The sequence below is a fragment of the Giraffa tippelskirchi genome, chromosome 8 (genome assembly GCF_054371585.1).
Source record: "Giraffa tippelskirchi isolate mGirTip1 chromosome 8, T2T-mGirTip1v1.2.pri, whole genome shotgun sequence".
Taxonomy (NCBI): domain Eukaryota; kingdom Metazoa; phylum Chordata; class Mammalia; order Artiodactyla; family Giraffidae; genus Giraffa; species Giraffa tippelskirchi.
Window position 1 is genome coordinate 116,294,727 of NC_137282.1, and position 24,909 is coordinate 116,319,635.

The following is a 24,909-nucleotide window of genomic DNA, read 5'->3' on the forward strand; positions in this document are numbered from 1 at the left end:
TGTCCATGGGATTTCTCAGGCAAGAATACTGGAGTAGGTTGCCATTTCCTCCTCCAGGAGATCTTCCTGACCCAGATATCAAATCCACATCTCCTATGTCTCCTTCATTGCAGGCAGATTCTTTAAGCCACCAAGGATTGGTATTAATGATACAATTCTTTATCATTGGTATCAGTTTTAAAAAGATGCTTATTTTATAGCTAGTTTTCCCCAAATCTGACACAAACAAACAAAAATACAACAATTCCACACTGAAGTCCCTGGAGGAAGCTCCGCCCGCCTGTCCCCTCTTGTCCCCATGCTGAGTACCCATCTGGAAGTCCCCACAAGAACCTTCCTCTCTCTCTGCATCCCTGGCTTGACCACAGAGCCCAGGAAAGTACAGCATCAGCTCTCACCTGAGTAACTTTGCATCAAAGACGGTTTCCACATCATGCAAGACAGATGGGATGTATTTCAAAGCTGCCACCTAGGTAGAAAGTAAAATAAACATGAGTTATGCCCACGGCCAATGACTCTGCCAACAATTCTGCCTGGTGGCGAGGATGCTTTGCAACAGGACACAGATCAAGGAAGAATGAACCTATATCCTGGGTACTGCTACAGTGACTCAAACTCTACATGTAGATTGAAACATTAGATATATGAGTTTCTTCTATCTTCAAGGGCCTAGAAATGTATAGTAGAACAATCATAGCCTCTGAAGTTATATACACTTACAGTCAAATTCTGGTTCTACTCCTTAGTAGCCATGTGACTTTGGACAAAACACTTAACCTCCCCGATTTCTCATTTTCCTTGTCTATAAAATAGAGGAAATAATGCCTATTTTGTAGGATTGCAAAGATTAAAAATAATACAAATGAGGCATCCAGCAGAGAGCCAGGCATATTTTGGATGCTATGTAAAGTGTAACTTCTATCATCATTGGAAGACAGTGTGCTTGAGTTGTACTGTTGGTGGTAAGGATGGCATGGACTGAGTTCTATTTCTAATTTATCTCCTTGGCCAATTTGAGAACAATTGTGGGCATGTTTATGAATCTACTAGCTGGATTAGGAAAACTGGGCATTACGGTGGATGGAGTTTTTCCCTGTGTGAGGTAACTGATGCATCCAGAGGTGGGAAATACACCCAGGGCCTTGTAAAACAGCACCACTTGCTAAACAACAGACTAGACTATAATTTCTACAAAAAGAGTTGTAAGTCACCTATTTGGAAAATAATGTTTAAAAATCTGGTAGGTGTATGCACTTTATATTTTCTTTATTTTTTTTTTCTTTTTCTGCATATTCTAAGTGTTCTGTAGTCAACAAGTCTCATCCTTTAGGGCTTCCCTGGTGACTCAGTGGTAAAGAATCTGCTTGCCAATGTAGAAGACACGTGTTTGATCCCTGGGTCAGAAAGATGCCTTGGAGAAGGAAATGGTAACACACTCCAGTGTTCTTGCCTGGGAAATCCCCATGGACAAAGGAGCCTGGGAGCCTACAGTCCATGTGGTTGCAAAGAGTCGGACAGGACTAAGAGACTAATACAACAATCACTGTATCACAATTAAACCAAAATTAAAACAGTGAAAATTATTTTTTTAAATAAACTCTTCCTCCAAGCCACATGCAGCTGAGTTTCTTAGTGAATGTGGATAACCATTATGACCATGCTCCACTGAATGTTCTCAGAGAAGACACCATGCTGTTAGATAATTTTATTAAACCTTATTTCCTCCTACAAGGGACACACTATTTTCACAGATCAGGAACCTTTAGGGCATCAAGATTTAATAACTAGGTCACAAAGTCAGCAAGTGGGAGAGTCAAGCTTTAAACACAGACAGGCTGCTTACAGAGCCACTCCTTATAATCCTCAAGCTACGCGCCCACCTCACTCAAATAGCAACTCTCTCTCTCCTTGCCTTCATGCTTATTCTTTGTGTTATTTACGAATTTTGCACGTCAGACTTACATGTTTGTTATTTTAAAAATTTGCACAAGTATTATCAGGATGAAAATTGTCCCTGAAGTCCTATATCTCCATCTCTGCCCCAATCCCTACTGCTCAGCTCAGAAGGGGTCACTGTCAACATTGCAATGAGTCCTGATTGCTTTCTATGCATGAACATGTGTGTGTTGTATGTGTTGCATGTATGTGCCTGTGCGCATGTATGTGTCTGATTACATAGTTCTGTAACTTGCTTTTTGCAGCTAACCATGTACCACCAGGATTTTTGCCATCATTTCACAGAGTGCACTATTCATTTCTCACCACTGCATAACAAGATTCATGTGGGTACACCAAGTTCTCCTTACTAATGGACTCCATGCTATCTTGGGCTTCCCTGGTAGCTCAGACAGTAAAGAATCTGCCTGCAATGCAGGAAACCCAGATTCAATACCTGGGTAGGGAAGATCCCCTGGAGAAGGAAATGGCAACCCACTCCAGTATTCTTGCCTGGAGAATTGTTTGGACAGAGGAGCCTGGTGGGCTACAATCCACGAGGTCGCAAAAAGTCAGAAACAACTGAGTGACTAACACTTTCACTGTCACACTTTCCGTGCTACCTTTAGTTTCTCTTTATCGTAAAATAAGTGGCAAGAAAATATTAAACACATATTAAACACATTGTGTGTCTCTGAGAATCCCTATGGGATGCATGCACTGTTGAAGAGGAGTTAGTGCATCAGATGTATGTTCAGTTCAGTTCACTCAGTCATGTCTGACTCTTTGCGACCCCATGAACCGCAGCACGCCAGGCCTCCCTGTCCATCACCAACTCCCTGAGTCCACCCAAACCCATGTCCATCGAGTCGGTGATGCCATCCAGCCATCTTATCCTCTGTTGTCCCTTTCTCCTCCTGCCCTCAATCTTTCCCAGCATCATGGTCTTTTCCAATGAGTCAGCTCTTCGCATCAGGTGACCAAAGTATTGGAGTTTCAGCTTCAACATCAGTCCTTCCAATGAACACCCAGGTCTGATCTCCTTTAGGATGGACTGGTTGGATCTCCTTGCAGTCCAAGGGACTCTCAAGAGTCTTATCCAACACCACAGTTCAAAAGCATCAATTCTTCGGCGCTCAGCTTTCTTTATCATCCAACTCTCACATCCACATATGACCACTGGAAAAACCATAGCCTTGACTAGACGGACCTTTGTTGGCAAAGTAATGCCTCTGCTTTTTAATATGCTGTCTAGGTTGGTCATAACTTTCCTTCCAAGGAGTAAGCGTTTTTTAATTAAAGAAACCCAGAAACCAGATGTATGTACACACATGCAAATGTACACACAAATGTATATACATATATGTTTTAGGAGAATCTGTCATATTACCTTAGAAAGCAGCAGAAATCAATTTCTTTAAACTTATAACCTTGCTAACACTAGTATGCAAATCTGTTTAATTTTGTCACCCTGATACATAATGTGCAGCTGTTATCTGCAACTCTGGGTCTAGCGCAGGTGGGAACCTTTTCTGTATCTATTGAACAACTATACTTACTATCGGCACAGTGGTAAAGAATCCACCTGTCAATGGAGGAGAAACAAGAGATGTGTGTTTGATCCCTGGTCTGGGAAGATCCCCTGGAGGAGGAAATGGCAACCCTCCTCCAATATTATTGCCTGGAAAATTCCATGGACAGAGGAGTCTGGCAGGCTGCAGTCCATGGGGTTGCAAAGAGTCGGACATATTGAATGAGCACATACGCAAATATTTACTATCTACTTGCCTGTATTCTTTTTCCATTTTTCTTTTTTTTTTACGTAGGAGACTTGTTTTACTTAGAGTGGAGAATTATGCCAGGGACAAAGTTAATACAAAGAAACAAACAACAAAAAGTAGCAAGAAAGAGAAATGGGTAAGTGCAGCTCCAGGAGCCTAGCAGCTCTTTCCGTCAGGGTCACAAGTGGCCCGCGGGTGTCCGTCTGTATGTCCGTCCTACACATGGAAACGGAGAAGGATTAAATTCATCAGGTAACTGCTCTAACACGGGAAATTTGCAGATGTCAAGTAGCTTCATCTGACTTAAAACAGGACAGACAAAAGTAAATCATTCCATAGGCTGAAAACAAACAACAAAAACAAACAAAACTATGCTGTTTCTTCTCCCCAAATGAAATCCACACAAAAGGTCCTGTGTGATTCCAAAATTTCCAGAGTAGAAATGGAATGATCTGATATGTTAAAGACCCCATTATTTTGTAAAGAAAGAAAGTACACCTCAAAATATTCTAATTCCACATGTGAACAACAAAATACTGTCTTGTCTACTGGCAGCGGGCGGTGGGGTGGCTCCGGCCCAGGCCCAGCAGGTCCGCTCACACCGGGAGTGTCCTCCCTGGGAAGGACCCTGAGTCTCTACTGGGAGCTGAGCTGAACACTGGGCAGGGAGACAGTGCCGGAGCCCGGCTTTGCTGTTTGTGGTTCTGATGTTCAGGGGTGATTTCAGCCTTTTAACTTAAGGAGTTTTAAGATCACCTGGGTCCAGTGCTGAGGTGAAGCCCAACCGCAGGGCCCTCTACTCACCGAGGGAACACGCTCTGAGCGTCGGTGAGAGGCAGGGTCTCCTTTTGGCACCACAGAGTTGACGTTAAAGTGACAAATGCTCTCCCGGCTGCTAGTTCTGGACGGTTTTCTCCCGCATGGCAGCCGGCGGCGTGTCCATGCTCGGGGTGGTGACGAGACCCTCGCCGTCTTCCATCTTGACCCGCTTCAGCTCCGGCTGCTCCGCTGGGTCACCGTTCTGGCGCTTGGTGGGCAGGGAGGCGGAGGCTGAGGCATGTGTCGCCAGCATGTGCAGGGGACTCGCTGCTGCATTGTTCACCTGGCCGTGGACAGCGGTGGGGATTGGCACCACGTGAGTCCCATTTTGTGTTACAGTTTTTATTGGAAGCTGGTGCTGACCTAGAGGTGCCTGCTGCCCTATGGTGACCGTCTGGACAGGGGTGGTCTGTGACGTCTGAATGATCCGGCCAGCAGCACCTAACGTGGCGTGGCTAATCGCAGGAATAGGTTCTACTTTCACTTTTACTTCTCTGTGGTCTCCATTCTCTTGTGGCTCCGCCTTTGGGGGGGCCAGCACAGCTGCCTGAGGGACCACAGCCTGCCCTGCGACGGTGTATGTGTTTGCTGGGGCCAGTCCAGCCACGCTGGTGACAGACACCGCTGGGATCTGGTGGATGACATGAACCGTCTGCATCACGGGCTGCTGGGAAGTCGAGGTGGTCACAGGGGCGGCGGCAGTGTCGGTGACAGGCTTGATCGTCGGTGGCAGTGGTCGCTGCACAGCGATTAAGACGGGCTGACTAGACAGAGGTGAGCCTGGTGCACTCTGGGCAAGCCGCGCCTCCTGGATGACAGCAAGTTTGGGCTGTGAGGCAGGAGGCTTGGGCTCCAGAGGGGCTGGTGAACCTTCCCGGGACAGGCTCTCAGGGGTCTGGGCCCCACTGGAGTGAGCAGACAGCACTCCAGCATGATTGGGAGAGGCTGGAGCACTTCTAGACGAAAGCCGTCCCAGAGGGGTTCTAAAGCAAGGCATGCCCCTAGGCCATCTTTTCCTGAAAACCTGCTCTATTAATTTGCTTTCAGAGGCAGGATCTATCCTTCAGAATGAGCCTTTGCCTGGTTCTTCCAGGGAACGTGGTACTTTGATGAAATAACGATTCAGAGAGAGATTGTGGTGAATTGAATTCTGCCAGCCCTTGTCCGCAGTCCTGTAGTAGGGATGGTTTTTTGTGATGTGCGTATAAATTCCATTTAGGGTGAGCTGTTTATCAGGAGCCATTGTGATTGCTTGTACGATTAATTGTGCATAGGAATAAGGTGGCTCTGAATCATCCTTTGGGCTGTCTCCACCTGAAGCTTCCTTCTCGTTTTCAGGCTGTGAGTTGTCGGCCATTAAATTGAGGTCAGAGGGTATCACACGGCCCATTTTGTACCCTTAAGACTCTGCTCCCCGCGGGCTAGAAGGACAGGAGTTCGCAGCACTGACGGTTCCTGTGGGCGAGCGGAGGGGGCTGATGAGCTGGGCCCTGGTGTCGGGAATGTTGATGGTCAGCGGCGAGATGTGAGCCTGCACAGGCTTCACCGGGCATGGCCGCCGCCATCCGGGGGCGTGACGATCTCGACGTGACGCCGCGAGATGAAGCTCGAGTGCCCCGGGCTCACGTCCACCGAGCCCTGCGACGAGCTGCGCCCGATGGTCACCGAGCGCTTCCTCATCAGGTACTCGAACTCGCGGCCCTCGAGGCGCGCCGCCATGGGCCTGCGAGGGCCCGGGGCCGCCTTCCAACGCTGCCCCGGCGGGGCTGAGGGCCGAGCGAGGCCGCCGGCCGAGGAGCGACGAGCGGCCTCTCCATTTTTCTTTTGGGTGATTTCTTTTCTTATTGGTGTGGAATTCTTTATATATCATTAATATTAACCCCTTTGCAGTAACATATTTTGCAAGAATTTTCTCTTACTTCCCCTGTATTTGAGTGTTGCTTTCTTTTAGCTTTATCATATCTTTCATTGCACAGAAGGATTTTAATTTGTATGTTGTAAGATGTGTCAGACCTTTTCTTTATAGTTATTGGATTGTATGTCTGAATATTTATTCTTTATTCTTTCAAATCAAGATGACAAGAGATAACAAGACTCCAAATGTTTCTAAAACTAGGCTCTATTGGGACACCCTTGTCCTATAGGATGGTGTTAGGTATTCTGTGGGAGGGAAAGGATTTGCAATCAAACAATTAGGGGGAAGTTTGGTTTAAGCAAAGATAAGCCAGTAAGGTGCATTTTTTTTTTTTTTTAGTTTTGATACTTTTTTTTTTTTTGGCAGAACTTCTCTGAATTTTAATATATGTAAGTTGCACTATGACATTCCTCCAGGCAATTATCATATACAGTGCCTTCCAGCCTAGTTGGTCAGGCCATCTGTATCAGGAAACATCAAGATACAGCAAAAGCAGATGCCTGCAGGGCTGGGCAAGCAGCAGAAAGAAGTGAAAGAAGAAGAGCATAGGCCAGTGGGAAGTGATCAGGTGTGTGGAACCCACACTCTAAAGAATGAGGCATTCTTGCTCACTTGTTTTAACACTGTGCTAGCCAAATCAAACACACTTGCAGGCTGCACTTCTCCCATGGGCTGCCAGCTTACAATCTCCTCATTCTAAAGAGATGCCACGTGCTGAGGCACGTGCCCTGATAAAGGCTGGTCTAAGCATTCAAACAAACTGTTCCTTCTTGACTCTTAGGTTGAGGAACATAGAACACAGTTCCTTCCTTTACTCTAGGCCCGCAGGGACCCAGTGCTCTGCCCAGCACCTGCAAGCACCTAGGGCCGTCTCCTCACTCGCCAAACCTCAGCATTTTCATGTGAGGCAAATGAAAGAGGGGAATGATGGCAAATAAAGCATATCTTGCACCTATTGTAATGCCCAGCACACAGTGGGCCTCCACAAGTGTGTGTGCTGTATCTCCCCCTATCTCATTTCTCTGACACCAGCCAGCCCTCATCACCCAGCGCCTGGACAAAGAATATTGTGGACTCATCGATTAAGACCATAATTAAGACCAAAGTGAGGGAACAGAAATAGAAATGAAATCCTCGGCAAGTCAGGGAAAGCCAGGACTCTGGTGTCTGCAGCACGTTGCTGGCTTTCAAGCGCTGCATGTCATTCCAGGGCTTTGGAGTGATTCTGCAGAGCAGGAGTCACCAGGCATCGTATGGACACTCACACTTCAGTGCTTCAGCTGTGAGCGAGGAGGAGCTGGACAAAGCTGGGACCAGGGTTACTTCAGAAGGAGCCCATCTTCCCAGCCTCTCAGCCCTGGGCGAGTGATAAAGTAAACCAAACTGAGTGGTTCACATCCTGAGACTCCAAGGGTGTTATCAACCCAACTGTGGAGTATTAAACATACATCTGACCCCGGTGGCCTCACGGAGAAGTGGCAGGTCTGTGGATTTCTTTTCCAAAGGGGATGGGAAGTTTGCCAAGTCCGCTGTCATAGTCCTCAGGGGGCCTGCCTACAGTCCTTGCCTTCACACAGCCCTGACACAGCTGAGGGCAGTGACAGCAGGTGAGTTCAGCAGGTGCTACCACTGAGCACCCCCAGGAGGCAGAAGATCTCAGCCACAAGGCCCACTGGGGATCTCCATTTGTTGAAGTTTCTAAGGCCTGAGAACTAGAAACAGCCTGGCTTTCTAGACCTGTTGGCCTCCTGGGAACCATGTTGCTCTACTGTTGTTAATATTTTCATTCTCATTAATACTACTATCACACATAAACCACCACTGTTGTATTACTACTTTCGTCTCATAGTGGAAAAACATGAAAGTGTTAGTCACTCAGTCATGTCTCACTCTTTGCAACCCCATGGAGTGTAGCCCACCAGGCTCCTCTGTCCCTGGAATTCTCCAGGCAAGAATACTGGAGTGGGTAGCCATTCCCTTCTCCAGGAGATCTTCCCGACCCAGAGATCGAGCTCAGATCTCCCACATTGCAGGCGGATTCTTTGCTGTTTGATCCACCAGGGAAGGCCCATCTTACAGTATATATCCCTATATCATATGTAATATTTAAGAAAAACACAACAGAGGTATTCTTATGCATGTGTGTGTGCATATATATACATGTATATGAATATATATTGGGATTAATATATATTAATCAAAGTAGCAAACCATTAGTGGAAACTTGATCCATGCATGATCTCACTTCATTTTTACAAGTACTCTAGGAATAGATACTGTCATTCTGCTAGAGAGGTAAAATAACTTGCCAGAATACACACAGCTAATAAGCCACACCCTGATAGCTTAGTTGGTAAAGAATCTGCCCGCAGTGCAGGAGACCCCAGTTAGAGTTCTGTGTCGGAAAGATCCCCTGGAGAAGGGATAGGCTACCCACTCCAGTATTCTGGCCTGGAGAATTCCATGGACTGTATAGTCCATGGAGTCGCAAAGAGTCGGACATGACTGAGCAAATTGCACTTTCAATAAGCCACACAGCAAAGATACGTACCTGATTCTTCCCAACTGGCTTCTGGCCAGTATGCCCTGCTACTGCCTACTCTGCTTTAGGAAAATTTCCATCTTGGCAAGCGGGGAAGTTCTAACAGAGGAGACAAAGCTGAACTCAGGGAGGAAGTAGATGAAGAAAAGTCTCCCCATTAAGAGGATAACTTTTTAAATGTATGTGTTTGTTTTGGCTTTGCTGCATCTTCACTGCTGCCAGGCCTTTTCTCTACTTGCGGCGAGTCGGGGGTGGCAACCCCTGCTCAGGCTTCTCCTTGCGGAGCGAAGCACGGGCTCTAGGGCCTGAGGGCTTCTCTTGTGCGGAGCAGAGAACAGGCTCTAGGGCATGAGGGCATCGGTAGTTGCGGCCCCCAGGCTCTAGAGCACAGGCTCAATAGTTGAGGCACACAGGCTTAGTGGCTCTGAGGCATGGGGGATCTCCTCCGATTAGGGATCGAACCCGTGTCTCCTGCATTGGCTGGTGGATTCTTTACCACCAAGCCATCAGGGAAGCCGTACAAGGACGGCTTTTGAAAGAAGACATCATTTTTCTGATATGCCTCAAGAGTCCTTCTCGTCACATACATGAGGGTTGCAAGAAAGGCCACCAGGAGAACATTTTCCAGATCAGTAATTAGTTTATAACATGGCTCCAAGTGAATTTCCCAGATGAATCATCAGTTCCAAGTCCCTCTGCCTGAAGCCAGGTACAGAGCTCAAGAAGAGAGTCAGCCCCCAATGGAGCAGTAGTGATTTTACTGTCCCAAGCGGAGTCACGGGAGAACACTTGTGATGATTGCTGCCCAGAAGGACTTCACCAGAGCTGAGAATCCTGGGCTGTGAGCACACAGCAAATGTTTAAGAATAAGAGCAAAAGTCAAAACCACACAGCTGCACTCCCGCAAACTCAAAGGGAATTTCTCTTCTGTTTCTAGACTCCTCATCTATCTTCCTCTCTCTCCCCCACCTCTGCTGTCTTTCTCTTTCTCTCTCTCGGTCTCCCTCTCCTTCACAGAGTAAGGCTGCACAGCATTGGTGCCAGCAGACAGACTTCTAGTGCAAACGAATATATCTTGCAATGATGCAAAGTTATACTAGAACACTAGATGTCTTCCTCATTCAAGAGGAAGACAATATTCCCATCCCACCAATATACAATCCTTTTATTTTAGTCAAATGATGGACAGTCAAGGTCCCTGGAAACTGGACAGACACTGTCACAGGGATTCACCATAGCTGACCAGAAGCAGTCTTCTTAGAGATGCTGAGCTGTCCCTGAGGAAAATACATCTACTCTCCCCAGACATTCACCCCTGTCACTGGTCTTTCAGATGGACTTCACCAGAGCTGGTAATCCTGGGAATTATCATCAAGGCAAGGGAAGAGGGACCAACAGGTTCTGGGAGACACATGTCTCCCTGCTTTCTGTAACCCGGAGTTGTGCTGGCCCCTGAAGCTTAGCAGGAGGCAAGAGAGCTCAGTGTTTAAAATGGCTGGCTGAAGAGGCCAAGTTCAAATCCAGTGGGTCTTTTATCTGCCTGTCCTTGGGGAAATTAACTCTCTGTGCTCCAGTTTCCTCGTCAGGAGATTGAGGGAATAAAGTCACCTACTTTATAAGGTTGATGTGATTAATGAATGAAAAATGTGAGCCATCAGTATGACTACAGCAGCCCCTTTGGAACAAACTTTCACCTATCCTCCATAAATCCAGCATTCCCAAAGATCCCCTCTAAGTATGCAGCAGACGGTGGAAAAGGGGACAGCATTCTAATCATTTAACAAGTTGAGGTGAAACTCCAGCTCTTGCTATTACACATGAGTCTCACTTCTTCTCCCACTGTGGGCTCAGAATGCAGCCTGCAGTCCAGGTCCCAAGAATGAACCACATTCTTCCCTTGCTTCAGACTTTTGGATATTTTACAACAGTTAACAATGAAAAGGGAAGAAAGAAAGAGGCCTCCTTAATTAGCTCAAATTTGTGACTACAGACCAGACATCTGCCCATCTGTACTGCTGTTTATGGAGCTTATTGCTTAACCACCTAGCATTTTGCCAAAAGATTCAATTCTTTAATGAAACCTTACTTTGCTTGGTGATTAGGAACTCAAGCTCTGGACTATACAGCCTAGATTCAAGTAACCTGCTACTTCTTAACTGTGATTAAATTACTCAATCTCCCTAAGCCTCCATTTCCTCATCTGTAAAGTAGAGATAAGAAGAGTATTTGCCTAATAAGGTATTTGTTATTAAAAAAAAAAAAATCAAATGAGCTAACAGTATATGTAAAGCTTTTAGCTCAATGTGTCACACATAATAAATGCTAAAACATAAAATGGTGGAAGCTAGTATTCCTTCTTTCATTGTTCCAGCTGAAAGGTATTTAAGTGACAGTTACTGTCTCAGGTTCTGGAGACATAAAGGCAGAGGGCTCTGCCTTCCTGGACACTCTGGTGGCTGTCTTAGCATGTGTGGCAGTCAGAGTGGCCAAGGAGCACACTCTGTAATTATGAGTCACTTATGTATTTCCACTCGTACCATCAAATTGGAGAACGATGAAGCGTCACAATCTAAAGGACAATGGGTCAAATGGATCTGCACAACGTCACCAATGGCCATGACTCACATTTGAGCTGCATCCAGTTCACAGTGTCAGATGTTGACCGTCTCACCCTGCCATCAGCTTTATCAACAATGTTCACAGGGCTGACACACATGGGGACTTCTGAGCATACAACCCATTCCAGAAAACCCTGACCATACCCATTCTTTGTGGATTAGAGAATATTAACTTTGGCGTTAGAAGACCTGAGTGGACTGAAATCCTAGCTCTACCACCATGAATAGGTACACTTTAGGATGAATTATTTAACTTTATGAGCCTCCGTGGACAATGAAGACAACAATTCCTTGCAGACCTCTGGCAGGACTGAAAACACTGCATGTGAAAGCTTGGTTCATGCCTGATACACAATAGATAATCAGTGAAAGATGTTTTTAATGCTCTTTCTACCCTCTTTGGATGGCTGGCTTTAAATTCTCCATAGTTTCATGTGAGATACTGCCAGGCCATCTCTGAACAATAAGGAAAACCACAGAAAGCAATTCACAAAAGCTAGATGAGCCTCAGACATGAGAAATAACTAGCTTGGGTCCGAGAATTCACATGGACAAAGCTGAGACTGAACCAGATGGACTTAACTCTGAACTCGGGCAGGCAAGAATTAGGGCTTCCACCTAAGCTACTACGCAGCTGGAAATGTAAGGTTTGAATGGGAATGTCAATCATTGGCATTCCCATGCTCTCCCCCAAAACTTATGGCAGACATTACTAATAGATCACAGCATTCTTTCCTGCTCTACCCCATGCAGGCTCAGAGTCAAGACTCCAGTCATGCTGTCCTGTTTCACTGGCGAAACTTTGCCTTCCTTTTTTATTTTTTATAGAGTCAGTTCTTGTAAGCTTATCCTCCTTGAAAATTATATCTGTTTCTTGATCTGACACAATAACTGGATGTCCTAAAACTGCTCGACTTCATGTGACAAGGTTAGAAACACAAGTATTCCCTTCCAGATTCCACTCTGTTGAAAATGCCCTCAAGGCTCCTGTTTCATGATGAAGTAAAGGAGGAAGAGATATACATGACTAAATTGAACTATGTAACAGGCTTTACCCACCATGCTTTACATGCATTACTTTAATCCTCTCAATAATCCCCTAAATTAGACAGACATTAGGCTTCCCATTTTACAAAAGGATAACTGAAGCCCAGGATACTGAAATCATTTGCCCAGTGCTAAGTGCCCAAGCGTGGATGCCCCATTTCCCACTCAGATCTCTCTGGCTTGACATCCAAAGCTCATTCTCCTATAGTGAATATCCAAGTCTACAGAAGACCCCTTGTTGAGGTTTGCTGACATCATATGGCCTTGACCCCTCTCTCCTCATACTCTAAAAGAGCATTTGGTTTTTTCAGATGGTATTGCTCTTCATACTTGAATATGACTTTATATTCTTCTTTGACAACTTTTCAACAACCATAGGAATAGACAGAAAACATCATTGATTTCATCCTAGAAGCTAAATTTGGCCCTTAGAGTAAATTTTTAAAAAGGCAAAGTCCCTTTTCATGGCTCTTGGGGTGGAAATCTATGAGGAGAAACCAGCATAACCTGGCCCAAATTCCAGGGAAAACAGGCCACTTTGTAACACAGCTACCCAGACAATCAAAACCTGGGTAAAAAGACTCATGCCAAAGCCATAATAATCCTATTAGCTCTCTGCATTTGCATAGTGTTTTATAAGTGGCTCTTTTGCAAACAATGTTTATCTGATCTTCACCCAAACACTAAAGTTTTATAGATGAGGAAACAGAGACCTTGAGAGGTTAAATCCAGCATTAAATCAGACAGCTTGATCAAAAGGAAACATTTTGTTGACCCAGGTCCTCTCAGAATCAGACATTCTCACTGGCTCATCTTTTAGCTCACGTTTTCTCCTTTCTTTCCCTGCCTTTGCTGCTGCTGCTGCTGCTGCTAAGTCGCTTCAGTCGTCTCCGACTCTGTGCGACCCCATAGACAGCAGCCCACCAGGCTCCACCGTCCCTGAGATTCTCCAGGCAAGAGCACTGGAGTGGGTTGCCATTTCCTTCTCCATCCCTGCGTTTGCATTCCCTTTATTCCTTCCCACCAAATGCAGGTAGTTCATCACAGGGAAATCGGTGCTGAAATTGGAAAGGATGGCTCTGGGACGACTTACTCCCCGGTTTTTCCCAAGGTCACGTGGTCTCTCTCTGGGCACCTCTACCTCTCTGGGGCATCGACTCCTTTCTCCTCCCTGCCAACCAGCTCCTCTGTCTGTCCCTCACACTTCAGCTTCCCTGGAGCCTATTTCAGACTTGATGCAATGCAATAGCCTCTACAGACCCCATGGACTGTAGCCTGCCAGGCTCCTCTGTCCATGGGATTTCCCAGGCAGGAATACTGGAGAGGGCTGCCATTTCCTACTCCAAGGGATCTTCTCAACCCAGGGACAGAACCTGCATCTCTTATGTCTCCTGAATTGGCAGACAAGTTCTTTACCATTAACGCCACCTGGGAAGCCCCATATCCCCAGTAGGTACTAAATGTGTAGTGTAAAGAAGAGTATAATGTAGCAGCTCAGAACATGGTCCTTAGAGCCAGGCAAGAAGAGATCTGAATCCCAGCTACACCCCTTAGCAGATAGGAGCCCTTCAATTTCCACATCTATGAAACAGAGATCTTCACACCTATTCTGAGGATTATTCATTCCACAGATATTTATCAAGTACCAACTATATACTAGGACTGTTCTATATGCTGAGGATACAGTGATGAACAAGACAAAGCTCCCCTCCACACACACACACACACACACTCTCACTCACACACAGACGTTCCCAACATTCGTTAAATCAAAGGAAGCCATTACATTAGCAGAGTGATTCCCAAACTTTGCTTCATACAAAAATCAAATGGGGAGATTTTCAAACTCCCTTTTCCCTGGTCACACTCCATACCAATTCCATTAGGATGTATGCTGGTGGTAATTAGTCATCAGAATGTATTCAAGATCCTCGTGTGATTTCAGTGTGCAAAGTTTGGAACCCATCACGTTAGCAACAGAGACTCCAAGAAAGATTTCTGCTTTTGCATCCTCACCTGCATTCTAACTGAACACCAGTACCTCATTCATTCTAACCAGAGGCCGGGCAACGCCAGGCATAGCTAGCTAGTGGGCATTTAAGTTAGCAATTAAAAAGATATCTTATCAAAAGAAGAGGAAGTCACATGCATTGGTTCAGATCAACTGTGCTTGAGTTTCCTTCTTCACAACTTATGAGACACTTGTGAGTTAGTGCTATGATAGTTATGAAGGTCAACCTGAAACAGCCTCTTCACTCAGTCTCTTAGCTGCTAAACTCTTTCTCAAATGTAGGTTTCTCAAAGATTTACAGAGTTTGTAGATATGCATCATGAACCACTAAATCAGAGATCCCATTCTCTCCAAAGTATCTCTTGTTTATTGAGGAGACTCTCAACCCCAAAAGGGATCTGAGTTTATTTACAGTGTTGAGATTAAAAAGTGGACAATTTCAGAGACTGACACCTTAACTATTCTCACCACTAAAAATGGATCAGGTTTGACCTGTTTCCTTCCAGGGAGCAAAAGCTTCAGAGTTATTTAAGAGGAAGCACTGCTACTTTCATGGGAAACAAACAAATAAGCCTTCTCCTGTCCCGAGGAGACCCTGGTGTTCATGATCCTTATATCACGTGGCCAGCCCAGGCCTTCAGTTAACACAGGGCTGTGCCCATTCAAGCAAAAGTAGGCATTATCTCACCGTGCTGTTTTCTATCAGATGACCAAGGGAAAAGACAATTTTTTTTTTTTTCTTTTGTAGTGTAAACCAACCTGCAAAAGGATGGTTGTTTTATATTGACTTTTCATCAAGTTGTTGATGGATTCAAAGAGCCGTCTCATGGATTCTTCAAACTCCATCTGTTCCTTGCCTTCGTAAAGCCTGAAAGAAGACACATCTCAATCATTTCTCAAACCAACAAGCAAGACCTTTGAAAGAGTGTGCCCGCTACAAACTTGATTTGAAACTGAGAAAGGGGTGGAGATCTGGACTTAAGGGGCGGGGGCTGCTTCAGCAGTGGCTGCTTGCATGATCCTCTCAGGGGAAGCCCAGGTCCACAAACACAACAGGTACCATGCAACTGACTCGACATAATAAATCATCCCCCTCCTGCCTTTTATTTAAACCCTGAAGAATCTCAAAGGAATGAAGCTTGTCCAAGCTGAAGGGACATTAATAATTTCATCCTTCTTGAAGAATCAGACGGAGACTTGTCATCAGGTTTTCAGAGTATTTTGAAAGCATCAAAGCAGAAATATTTTCAAGCATGCTGCCCTTCCCCTTGGCCCACTTGTGGGATGAACACGGTCATACCTGCTGTATGTCAAGGGATGTCATTCTCCCTGCCATCTCATTTCAGGAGTGTACTGAGGACCTAATTTAAAACTTTCATTCCTCTGATTATAAAGTCCCTACATTGATACTGTTTTAAAAAAAAAATGCATTACTTATGAAGTGAGATTCCTCACCAATCCTACTGTAAAATTAGTAATTATTAAGGATGGATCTTGCAATGCAGGAGACGCGGGTTCCATCCCTGGATCGGGAAGATCCCCTGGAGAAGGAAATGGCAACCCACTCCAGCATTGTTGCCTGGAGAATTCCATGGACAGAGGAGCCTGGCAGACTGCAGTCCATGGGGTGGCAAAGACTCAGACACGACTTAAATGACTGAGCGTGAGCACAAAGGCTGGAGATCCTTGCACAGATTCTCAAAGTCTGATTAACGTATACAGGGGACTTCTCATAGAAACCATCCCCTGGTATAAAATCAGTCTTTAGGCCCCCGAGTCTCAGCACCCTTGTGGCCCAACCTTGGCGTGTTGTTGAGCCCAAGGCCTCTCCAAGCAAGCCGTTATCACCAACTGGTAAAATATCTGCAGCCTAATCTGTGGCATCCTGGGCAAAAGACAGAGCAGAGCGCTCCTGTCTCCCACTCAGATAAAGAGGGTCTCCTGTCACAGCCTCCATAGCCCATCCCCCGGGCCGCCCGCTGCCCAGAAGGTGCTTTGCCCAGATAAAGCGCCAGCACACACTTCAGGGAGTGTCCCCTGCATCAGGCACAGGCTGGGCAGCACCGCCGCCACCTCCGCGCTGTCTCCACTCCATCCTCGCCCATCCTCTCACCTGCTTTTCTTTAAGTTCCTGTTCTATTTCCTTTCTCGTCTTAAAGTGGGTGTCTATGTCTTACTTCTTCTGGGTATCCTTCACTCTCTCTTTGTCAGTCTGTATGTTTTATCTGCTTTTCTCTCTCTCTCTGACTTCATCTCTCTTCTGAGTCACTCTCTCTCTCTCCTTCTCTTCTTTTTTCCTAAGTAGCCCCTTCCTAAAGCCTCCTGAAGTAAGAAGCTTAAGGGGAAGACAGAACGTTTCAATCCAGTACAGGGATCCAGAAACTGCTGCTGACTTTCTAGGTATCTAGTTCAAGGTCATAGCGACAAGGCTGTGAGAGAAACCAGGAGTTCTAAGGCTTCCCTCCTTCGTGCTCCCTCACCCCCCCCCCTCCTTCTCCTCTTCCCTTTTCCCCTCTACTACACCTCTCAGCCCTGAACCAGAGAGGGTCTGTCATAGAGAATATGTTTTGGCGTCAGTCAGCCTGGGTTCCAACCTCTAATCTGCCCAGGACTAACTGAAGCCCTTATTAATAACAGCAGACATAGCAGAGCATCACTCTGCCTCCAGGCACTGTGTTATCAAATCACACACCCTCATCCCCACACTATGGTAAGGGACCCATCCTTATCCCCACTTTCCAGATCAGTGACTTCAGCAACATGCCCAAGGATGCATACCAGAAGTGCTGGAGCCAGAATTCAAACCCGGCCATTGGCTCCTGAGCCTGGCCTCTCATCACTTTGTCCACCACTGGACTGGATGCCTCACTACTGGTCTTAATTCCTGTAAGCCTCAGTTTCTCACCTACAAATGCAGGCTGTACCAGTACTGTGTGCAAGGACTGTGAGGAGCACAGCTCACACACACGTGGCCTGCTGCGCACACGCTGGGTCCTGGTTAAGCGTCAGTTAACTGTTGGAGTAGGAGCATTGTACAAATAAAGACATGAACTCTCCATAGACTGAACACTGCCCAAACCCCATCAAAGTGGAAAAGATGAGACACTAGCCGGAAGGAGGTGCGTGCGTGTTAAGTTGCTTCGGTCATTTCAAACTCTTTGTAACTATATGGGCCGTTGCTCACCAGACTGCTCTGTCCATGGGATTCTCCAGACAAGAATCCTGCAGTGGGTTGCCATGCCCTCCTCCTGGGGATCTTCCCAACCCAGGGATCGAACCCGGGTCTCTTACATCTCCTGCACTGACAGACGGGCTCTTTACCACGAGCGCCACCTGAGAAGCCTGGCAGGAAGGAAGGGTGGGTCCTAATTCACAGTGGTGGCGCTTTCCTTGTGAGAGGGCACTGAGAGGTTTTCTTTGTGCCTAAAGCTAAGCCAATGGATGGTCCCTCCCCCAAGGCTTTTGCCGTGAAACCCCTCACTCTTTGCTCTAGCCACAGCTGCCCGAAAACATCAATCAGTGACATTGGCATTTCTGTTACTGGTCTACGGCGTCTTCCTCCCACATTTAAACCCAGCTGTGGCTGCCCATTATTCACGTCACTGTCCACTCTACACGGCCTTTCTCCATAAGGCATGCACATTGTATGCTTCTGGGTGTATGTGTGTGGGGGGGATCCCGTCAGGTCCTCTTCTCTGGACCATTTGTACTGCCCACAAAAATGGCCTCCAGCAGCTTTCTCCGGCTGGTTGACCCTGCCCACCCCCACACCCCCTCCCACAATTGACCAGTCCATGACAGAATTCATCATTTTTAACAGGAAAACATAGAAATGGGCTGTGTTGGGAGTCATCTCAGGCAGTGCTCAAGGGGGAAACTTCATGAACTCTCGCTGAAGAGATATTTGAGGGTACCCTGATTCCCGGCATCCCTGTGTCTAGTTATTTAACACATTTTGGATTTTATGAGCTGCACAACTATTCTTCCAATAACTCCCTTTTTCACTTGGATTAGCCCTGGTTGGGTTCCCTGAAACTCCTCTCCGGTCAGCACTCTGCAGGGTGAGAGAAGCATCTGCCTGCAGCTCCCTGGGGCTCTAAAACCAGCGCTGCTGGGGAGGCCAGCGAGCACCGGGCCCATGCTTCCTGCTGTACAGATGACGAGACTGAGGGCCTGAGTGGGGCGGTGACTCAGCCTCGCCACTGTCTTGTGAATGTCACCGACTAAGGTGGGAAGGCAAACAGACTTTGAGGTTGTAAGACCAAGTCAAGGCCTTCTACTCAGATTCAGCTTTGTGGGAAACTGAATCCAGTTTCTACCAGCAAGACAGATGTGATCTGCTCTAGGTCACAGGCTGCACCAGTGGCACAGCTAGACCCAGAAATCAGCATTCTTTTCTTTCTGCACTCTGAGACTCTAACAGGACAGCAGAGATGACACAGATCTCACAAGGCCAAGACTGGGGCACCTGCCTCCATGGGAATCTGGGCTGCTATTCACCCTACAGGTTACGCACCTTAAGACCACATTCCAGTCAAGTGGAAATACAGTCTACAGGTGCCAAAGTTTTATAAAGGATAAGAAACAATCCTGTGGGGAAATGGCTCGTATTTTTTTAAATTTATTTTTACGTGGCGGGTCATTGCTTTACAATAGGGTTGGCTTCTGCCATACAACAATGTGAATCAGCCACAGATACATGTATGTTCCTTCCCTCGAACCTCTCCCCCGCCCCCCACCATCCCACCCCCTAGGCTGTCACAGAGCACCAGGTTGAGCTCCCTGCATCGCACAGAAACTTCCCACCGGCCTCCGTTTCACAAATAGTAATGTACACGTTTCAGTGCTATTCTCTCAATCTGTCCAACCCTTTCCTTCCTCCACTGTGTCCAAAGTCTGTTCCCTATGTCTGTGTCTCTATTCCTACCCTGCAAAGAGGTTCATCAGTACCATTTTTCTAGATTCCATATATGTGCATTAATATATAAAATTCATTTTTCCCTTTCTGACTTACTTCATTCTATATAACAGACTCTAGGTTCATCTACCTCACTAGAACTGACTCAAATGTATTCCTTTTTATGGTTGAGTAATATTCCATTGTATGTATGTACCACATTTCCTTATCCATTCATCTGTCAATGGACGTCTAGGTTGCTTCCATGTTCTAGCTATTGTGAATAGTGCTGCAGTGAACATTTGGGTGGGAGGAAAACCTAAACAGACATTTCTCCAAAGAAGTCATGCAGATGTCCAACAAACACATGAAAAGATACTCAACATCACTCATTATTAGAGAAGTCCAAATCAAAACTACAATGAGGTACCACCTCACACTGGTCAGAAAGACCACCATCAAAAAATCTACAAACAGTAAATGCTGGAGAGGGTGTAGAGAAAATGGAACCTTCTTGCACTGTTGGTGGGAACCTAAATTAATACAGCCACTATGGGGAACAGTAGGGAGGTTCCTTTAAAAAACTAGGAATAAAAGTACCCGATGACCCAGCAATCCCACTACTGGGCATATACCCTGAGGAAGCCATAAATGGCTTGTGTTTCACAGTGGCTACACCAGTCTTATCAGTCCTGTCTGTATATGTGTGTGTGTGAATTTTTAAGCCTGGGCTTTTATTTGGTGGGAGTGAGAAGAACAATTGAAGAAAATGACTACAGTTGGGGAGAAGAAAGGAAGTAAAAAACTATTTAATTTAGCTGTCTAGCTAGACTCCTCCATAGACTGGCTGTGTGGCCTCAGACAAATTATATCTCCAAAACTTAACCTTTCTTGTTGATAAAACAGAGATATGATGCCCATTCAAAGGGTTATTTTGAGGTAAAAAAAATGAGATGATGTCTCTCAAGTGCTTAGTATTGTAGCTGGCACTTAATAAATGTTAAGTAAATATAAGTAATTCCTGTTGTTGATTTCTGAGCACAGAAGTGATCATATTGGCAAACTCTCTGATCTGAGTGCATATAAATGAACAGAGTATTTCTTAGAAAGAGTAAAGAAAAATGCATAAAGGTTTTAGATTATATGGAAGGAATTAAACTGATGGGGATGCAGGGGCAGGGCACATTCAGGACTGTGTGAGAAACGTGAAGAGAAAAGAAAAATAATGCCTCATCTGTCTGCAAGGTTTGAATGTAGCCTTGAAGTCAAGGGCACAACAGATGTAGTTTCAAGGTCCTTCTTTAGCACTTGTTCTCTGTATATAGCTTCAGGAGGGAAACATTTTTTCTGGCTTCAGAACACCTAGAAACCAGCTGATTCTGCCAGGGAACAAATTATCGAAGGCCCCGAAGGCCTGACCACAAGAAGAACTGGAACAACCTGCGAGGCGCTGTTCTGGGGTGAGTCCGATCACAGCAGGCACGCAGCTCCCGGGGCTCAGATAAATATAGCGATGCTTGACTGGCATGTGATTCATTAAGGAGACACTGTGCACAGCTGAGCACTCACTAAATGCAAACAGGGCCCCATATGGTGTGTACAGCACTTTGCACCACCTCCTCCACGCAGGTACATAAAGCCTCTGCCAAAAATGGGGATCCAACCTCAGGCCAGCAGCCCAGGGAAGTAGAGTTGAACCAACTCTGCAACCTCAGTCTGCAGAAAGCCAGGAGGAAGATTCAACTTGGAATCCAGGGTGGGCCCTGGCCCCCTTTTCATTTCTATACCTTGTACCTCAGCCAATTCCTGCTTGTCTAAGCCACATTCCCAAGCATCCTCCTGACTTCCTACCCACCTCTGGGAAGCAATATAGACGCTTAAGTAAGACTGCATGCTTTCTAACCCCTGCTCTGCCGCTTACTGAGTGGGCGATCTTGGCTAAAACTTCATTTTTAGAAGGTTCAGTGTTCTCATTAGTAAAATGGTACTAGCCCCACACAGTTGCCCTACCTTAAAATAAAACATGTAAAGCAATTAACAGAGTGCCTAGTTCACAGTTAACAATAAACACTAGCTATTGTTATGCAGTACCACCGTTTTCTTCTGGAACCACTCCTTTTTGCTATCCAAAGCCGTAGGAGGAAGAACCAGAAACCTCATAAAAACAACTGCTGGGCTTTGAGCGCCTACTATGTGCCAGGCACTTCAATGGAGATAAACAGAGGAAGATTCAGTCTCCATCCCTAAGAAGTCATGAGGCCAACCAATAGGTAAATAAAGAATTTCTGTATAGTGAGAAAAACTGAACAACAAAAGTTTAATACTACTCTTAAGTGATTCCTAAGGGTCAGGCACTGTGCTCATTTTTTCGCATGGATTAGCTGATTTGATAGAGGTTATTATTATCTACATCTTACATAGGAGAAAGAAACAAATTGAAGAGGCATGAACAGGGGAATGGAAGCCGAGGAGAAAGAACAGGGGCTCCAGTGCACCCTGGCCCCAGTGAGCACCTACCAGAGGCCCTACAGTCCTCAGCACCCTGCCCCCAGCCATGCCATCACCGTGGCCTGTCTCCCCACCCTCTTCCTCCCCCAGAAGTCCTGGAAAGGCCCCAGGAGTACACCTGGGCCTGGCTGGCCTCTGCTTCCCTCACCAGGTCACATCTTTTGCCTAAATTTTCTCTTGGCAAGACACACACCTGACTCATTTCACAAGTGCCTGGGAGCAGGACCATATTAATTAGAAGGTTTTTAAAATGAAAACATTATTTTAAATGTCTCTGTGATCTTACATGAAACTGAGCAAAATTACTTAACCAATGAGGTTTAACACCACACCATTTTGTTACCTTGCCATACAAATCAAGATACTTGTGTGACCCCAGTGACGCTAGACACATGAGGAATACTGTAGAAGGGAGACCACTTATGCAGTGAATTTCCCTAGATGAATGGTATGTACTGCAGCAGCATTTAATGCAGCCTGTCATGGTGAGCAAGGTTTCCTTGTTCTAACACGTCATTCTTTATCATCACCACTACTTGTCAGTGTTCTCCACTGGAATATAAGATCCAAGCAGGCAGAGATAAAGGCTAAGTGTGTCATCATATCCCCATGACTAGCAATAGGTTTGGAACATCAAACATGAGTTTTAAACAAACGCATCAGCAAATGATAAAATTATTAAATGAATAAACCTTAGCACATTCAATGTGGCTATACAGGAATGTCATATGAATCCAGAACTTATAGCAGTTCAGCTAATTCTAACGGTACCTAAACAACATCTTGAGGATGGTATTAACAGTCAACTTCTGCTACACTACCTTTATTATTATTACTTGTACCACTAGGGAAAGATTGAGGGCAGGAGGAGAAGGGGACGACAGAGGATGAGATGGTTGGATGGCATCACCGACTCAATGGACATGGGTTTGGGTGGACTCCGGGAGTTGGTGATGGACAGGGAGGCCTGGCGTGCTGTGGTTCATGGGGTCACAAAGAGTCGGGCATGACTGAGTGACTGAACTGAACTGAACTCAACTGTACCACTAAGACAACTAATGCTGACAATAGCTGCCATTTATTAAGCATTCATGATGCACCAGGCACTCTACTAACTGTACGAGGTCACCCAGCTGGTATACGGCAGAGTCAGAATTTGAGCCCAAGAGTGTCTGGATCCAAATTTCACTCCTTTAACCACTAGGCATTGGTGGTGCTGGTGGTAAAGAATCTGCCTGCCAATGCAGGAGACACAGTAGATGGAGGTTGGGAAGATCCCCTGGAGGAGGAAATGGCAACCCACTCAGTATTCTTGCCTGGAAAATCCCATGGACAGAGGAACCTGGTGGGCTACAGTCCACTGGGTTGCAAAGAGTTGGACACGACTGAGCACACACGCCACACAACCTCTAGGTAATACTGCCTCCAGGAACAGAGCCAAGGAATAGCAGCTTTCCGGGAACCGGAATAAGTCACAGTAGACAGGGTAGCATCATTCACCCCTGGGATGAGTTCTGGGACTGTCTAAGGAAGTTAGATGGCTGGCCCTAACCTTTTTCTGTTCAAGCTCTAAATCCAAGCTTACTTAACTGATGTTCCTACCCCTAAGCCAATAATTCAATCTGTTGTAGGAGGTGTAAATTAGTGACTCTACAAAAACAACCATTAAGCCATCCATAGTTTCAGAAGAGTAATTACTCTGAAAAATTCACAGCCCTCTAAGATCAAAACCTACCTACCTCTCTATTACTTCTCTGTCTCCGTCTCTTTGTCTCTCTCTCTCCACTCCCCCCAATCTGGGATAAAGACAAACTGTAGCCAAACCAGTGGCTGACTCTGTCTGAAAATCATCCTTGCATTTATTGATTATACTTATAGAAAGAAACGCTTCAGTGCACTCAGCAGTCACACTGAAATCAAAGCAGTAGAGCTGAAAAGGGATCATGAAGAGATGCTCCTCTCTCTTATCCTGCTGTTCCCCACATGGTCATCATCACCCTCACCACCCCCTCTCTTACCTCCAAGGTCTATGGATCCGAACTGAATCATAAACTGCAGATTAAGACATGGAATTTTTATGCAATGAGCCTGGAGTGAGTCATCCAGCTCAACATTGACCAGAGAAAATTTTGTTCTAAGCATACCAAAAGTTGAAGTGTAAGGAGTTATTCTCAGAAGAGAAAGAAAAAAGCTGTGTTAGAAAGGAACTCTATAAGGAAGGGCTAGGATAATTAGAAAGGAACTCTACAAGGAAAGGCTAGGAGAACTCTACAAGGAAGGGCTAGGAGAAGGGCTAGTGTTTAACAGAAAGTAGCCGGTGTGAATTGTCAAGCAGCTCTGGTGGCCAGAGAGTATTTCATGCAGACTTGATGGAACTGAAGATACCAGCTGTCCATAGGCAGGGCTCAGACTGGCTCCTGGCGCCAATCCTTTAGTCATGGACAAAATTCTTTCTACTTGAGCTGTTACTTCTCCAGAATCTGACATTTGAGAAGGGATTGCCCCTTAGGGCAAACTGTAAAGAAGTTTCACTAAACAGGCTTCTTCCTGTAAATCACCTGAGAGAAGAATGATTTGTAGATGAGAGGGGAAAAAAAAAACCTCAACATGTGGGGATCCTGTTTTAAAAAATGTCTAGAGTGAATGCACACAAATTAATGCAATCATTGAAGAAAAACTGCCTCAGGTAAAAGCATAAACAGCCTAAATAAAAAAAAAAAAAAAAGAAATAGAAGTCAACAATATGGAAGAAGTGAAAGAAACACAATCCATCCAAAACATTCACTTTACTTCTAAAATATGGCAACCCTGTATAATAAATTAATAGTAAGTAGGT

General features: G+C 45.7%; 1 protein-coding gene and 1 pseudogene across 18 annotated transcripts in view; both read right to left on the bottom strand.

Annotated features, from left to right (window-relative positions):
• The window catches only part of DOCK2 (dedicator of cytokinesis 2), a 477,583-nt gene that overhangs the window by 329,024 nt on the left and 123,650 nt on the right, over positions 1-24,909 (bottom strand). For all 17 annotated transcript variants that reach the window (XM_081520659.1, XM_081520666.1, XM_081520650.1 and 14 more), the window contains 2 exons: positions 15,428-15,536; positions 399-469 (listed from right to left, as the gene is read on the bottom strand). In XM_081520659.1, the coding sequence (XP_081376785.1) occupies positions 399-469; positions 15,428-15,536 (180 nt within the window). The remainder of the gene's footprint in view (positions 1-398; positions 470-15,427; positions 15,537-24,909) is intronic.
• On the bottom strand, positions 3,740-6,242 carry LOC145517663 (forkhead box protein K2 pseudogene; annotated as a pseudogene). The gene has a single exon (XR_014062248.1). The product of XR_014062248.1 is annotated as a forkhead box protein K2 pseudogene (transcript).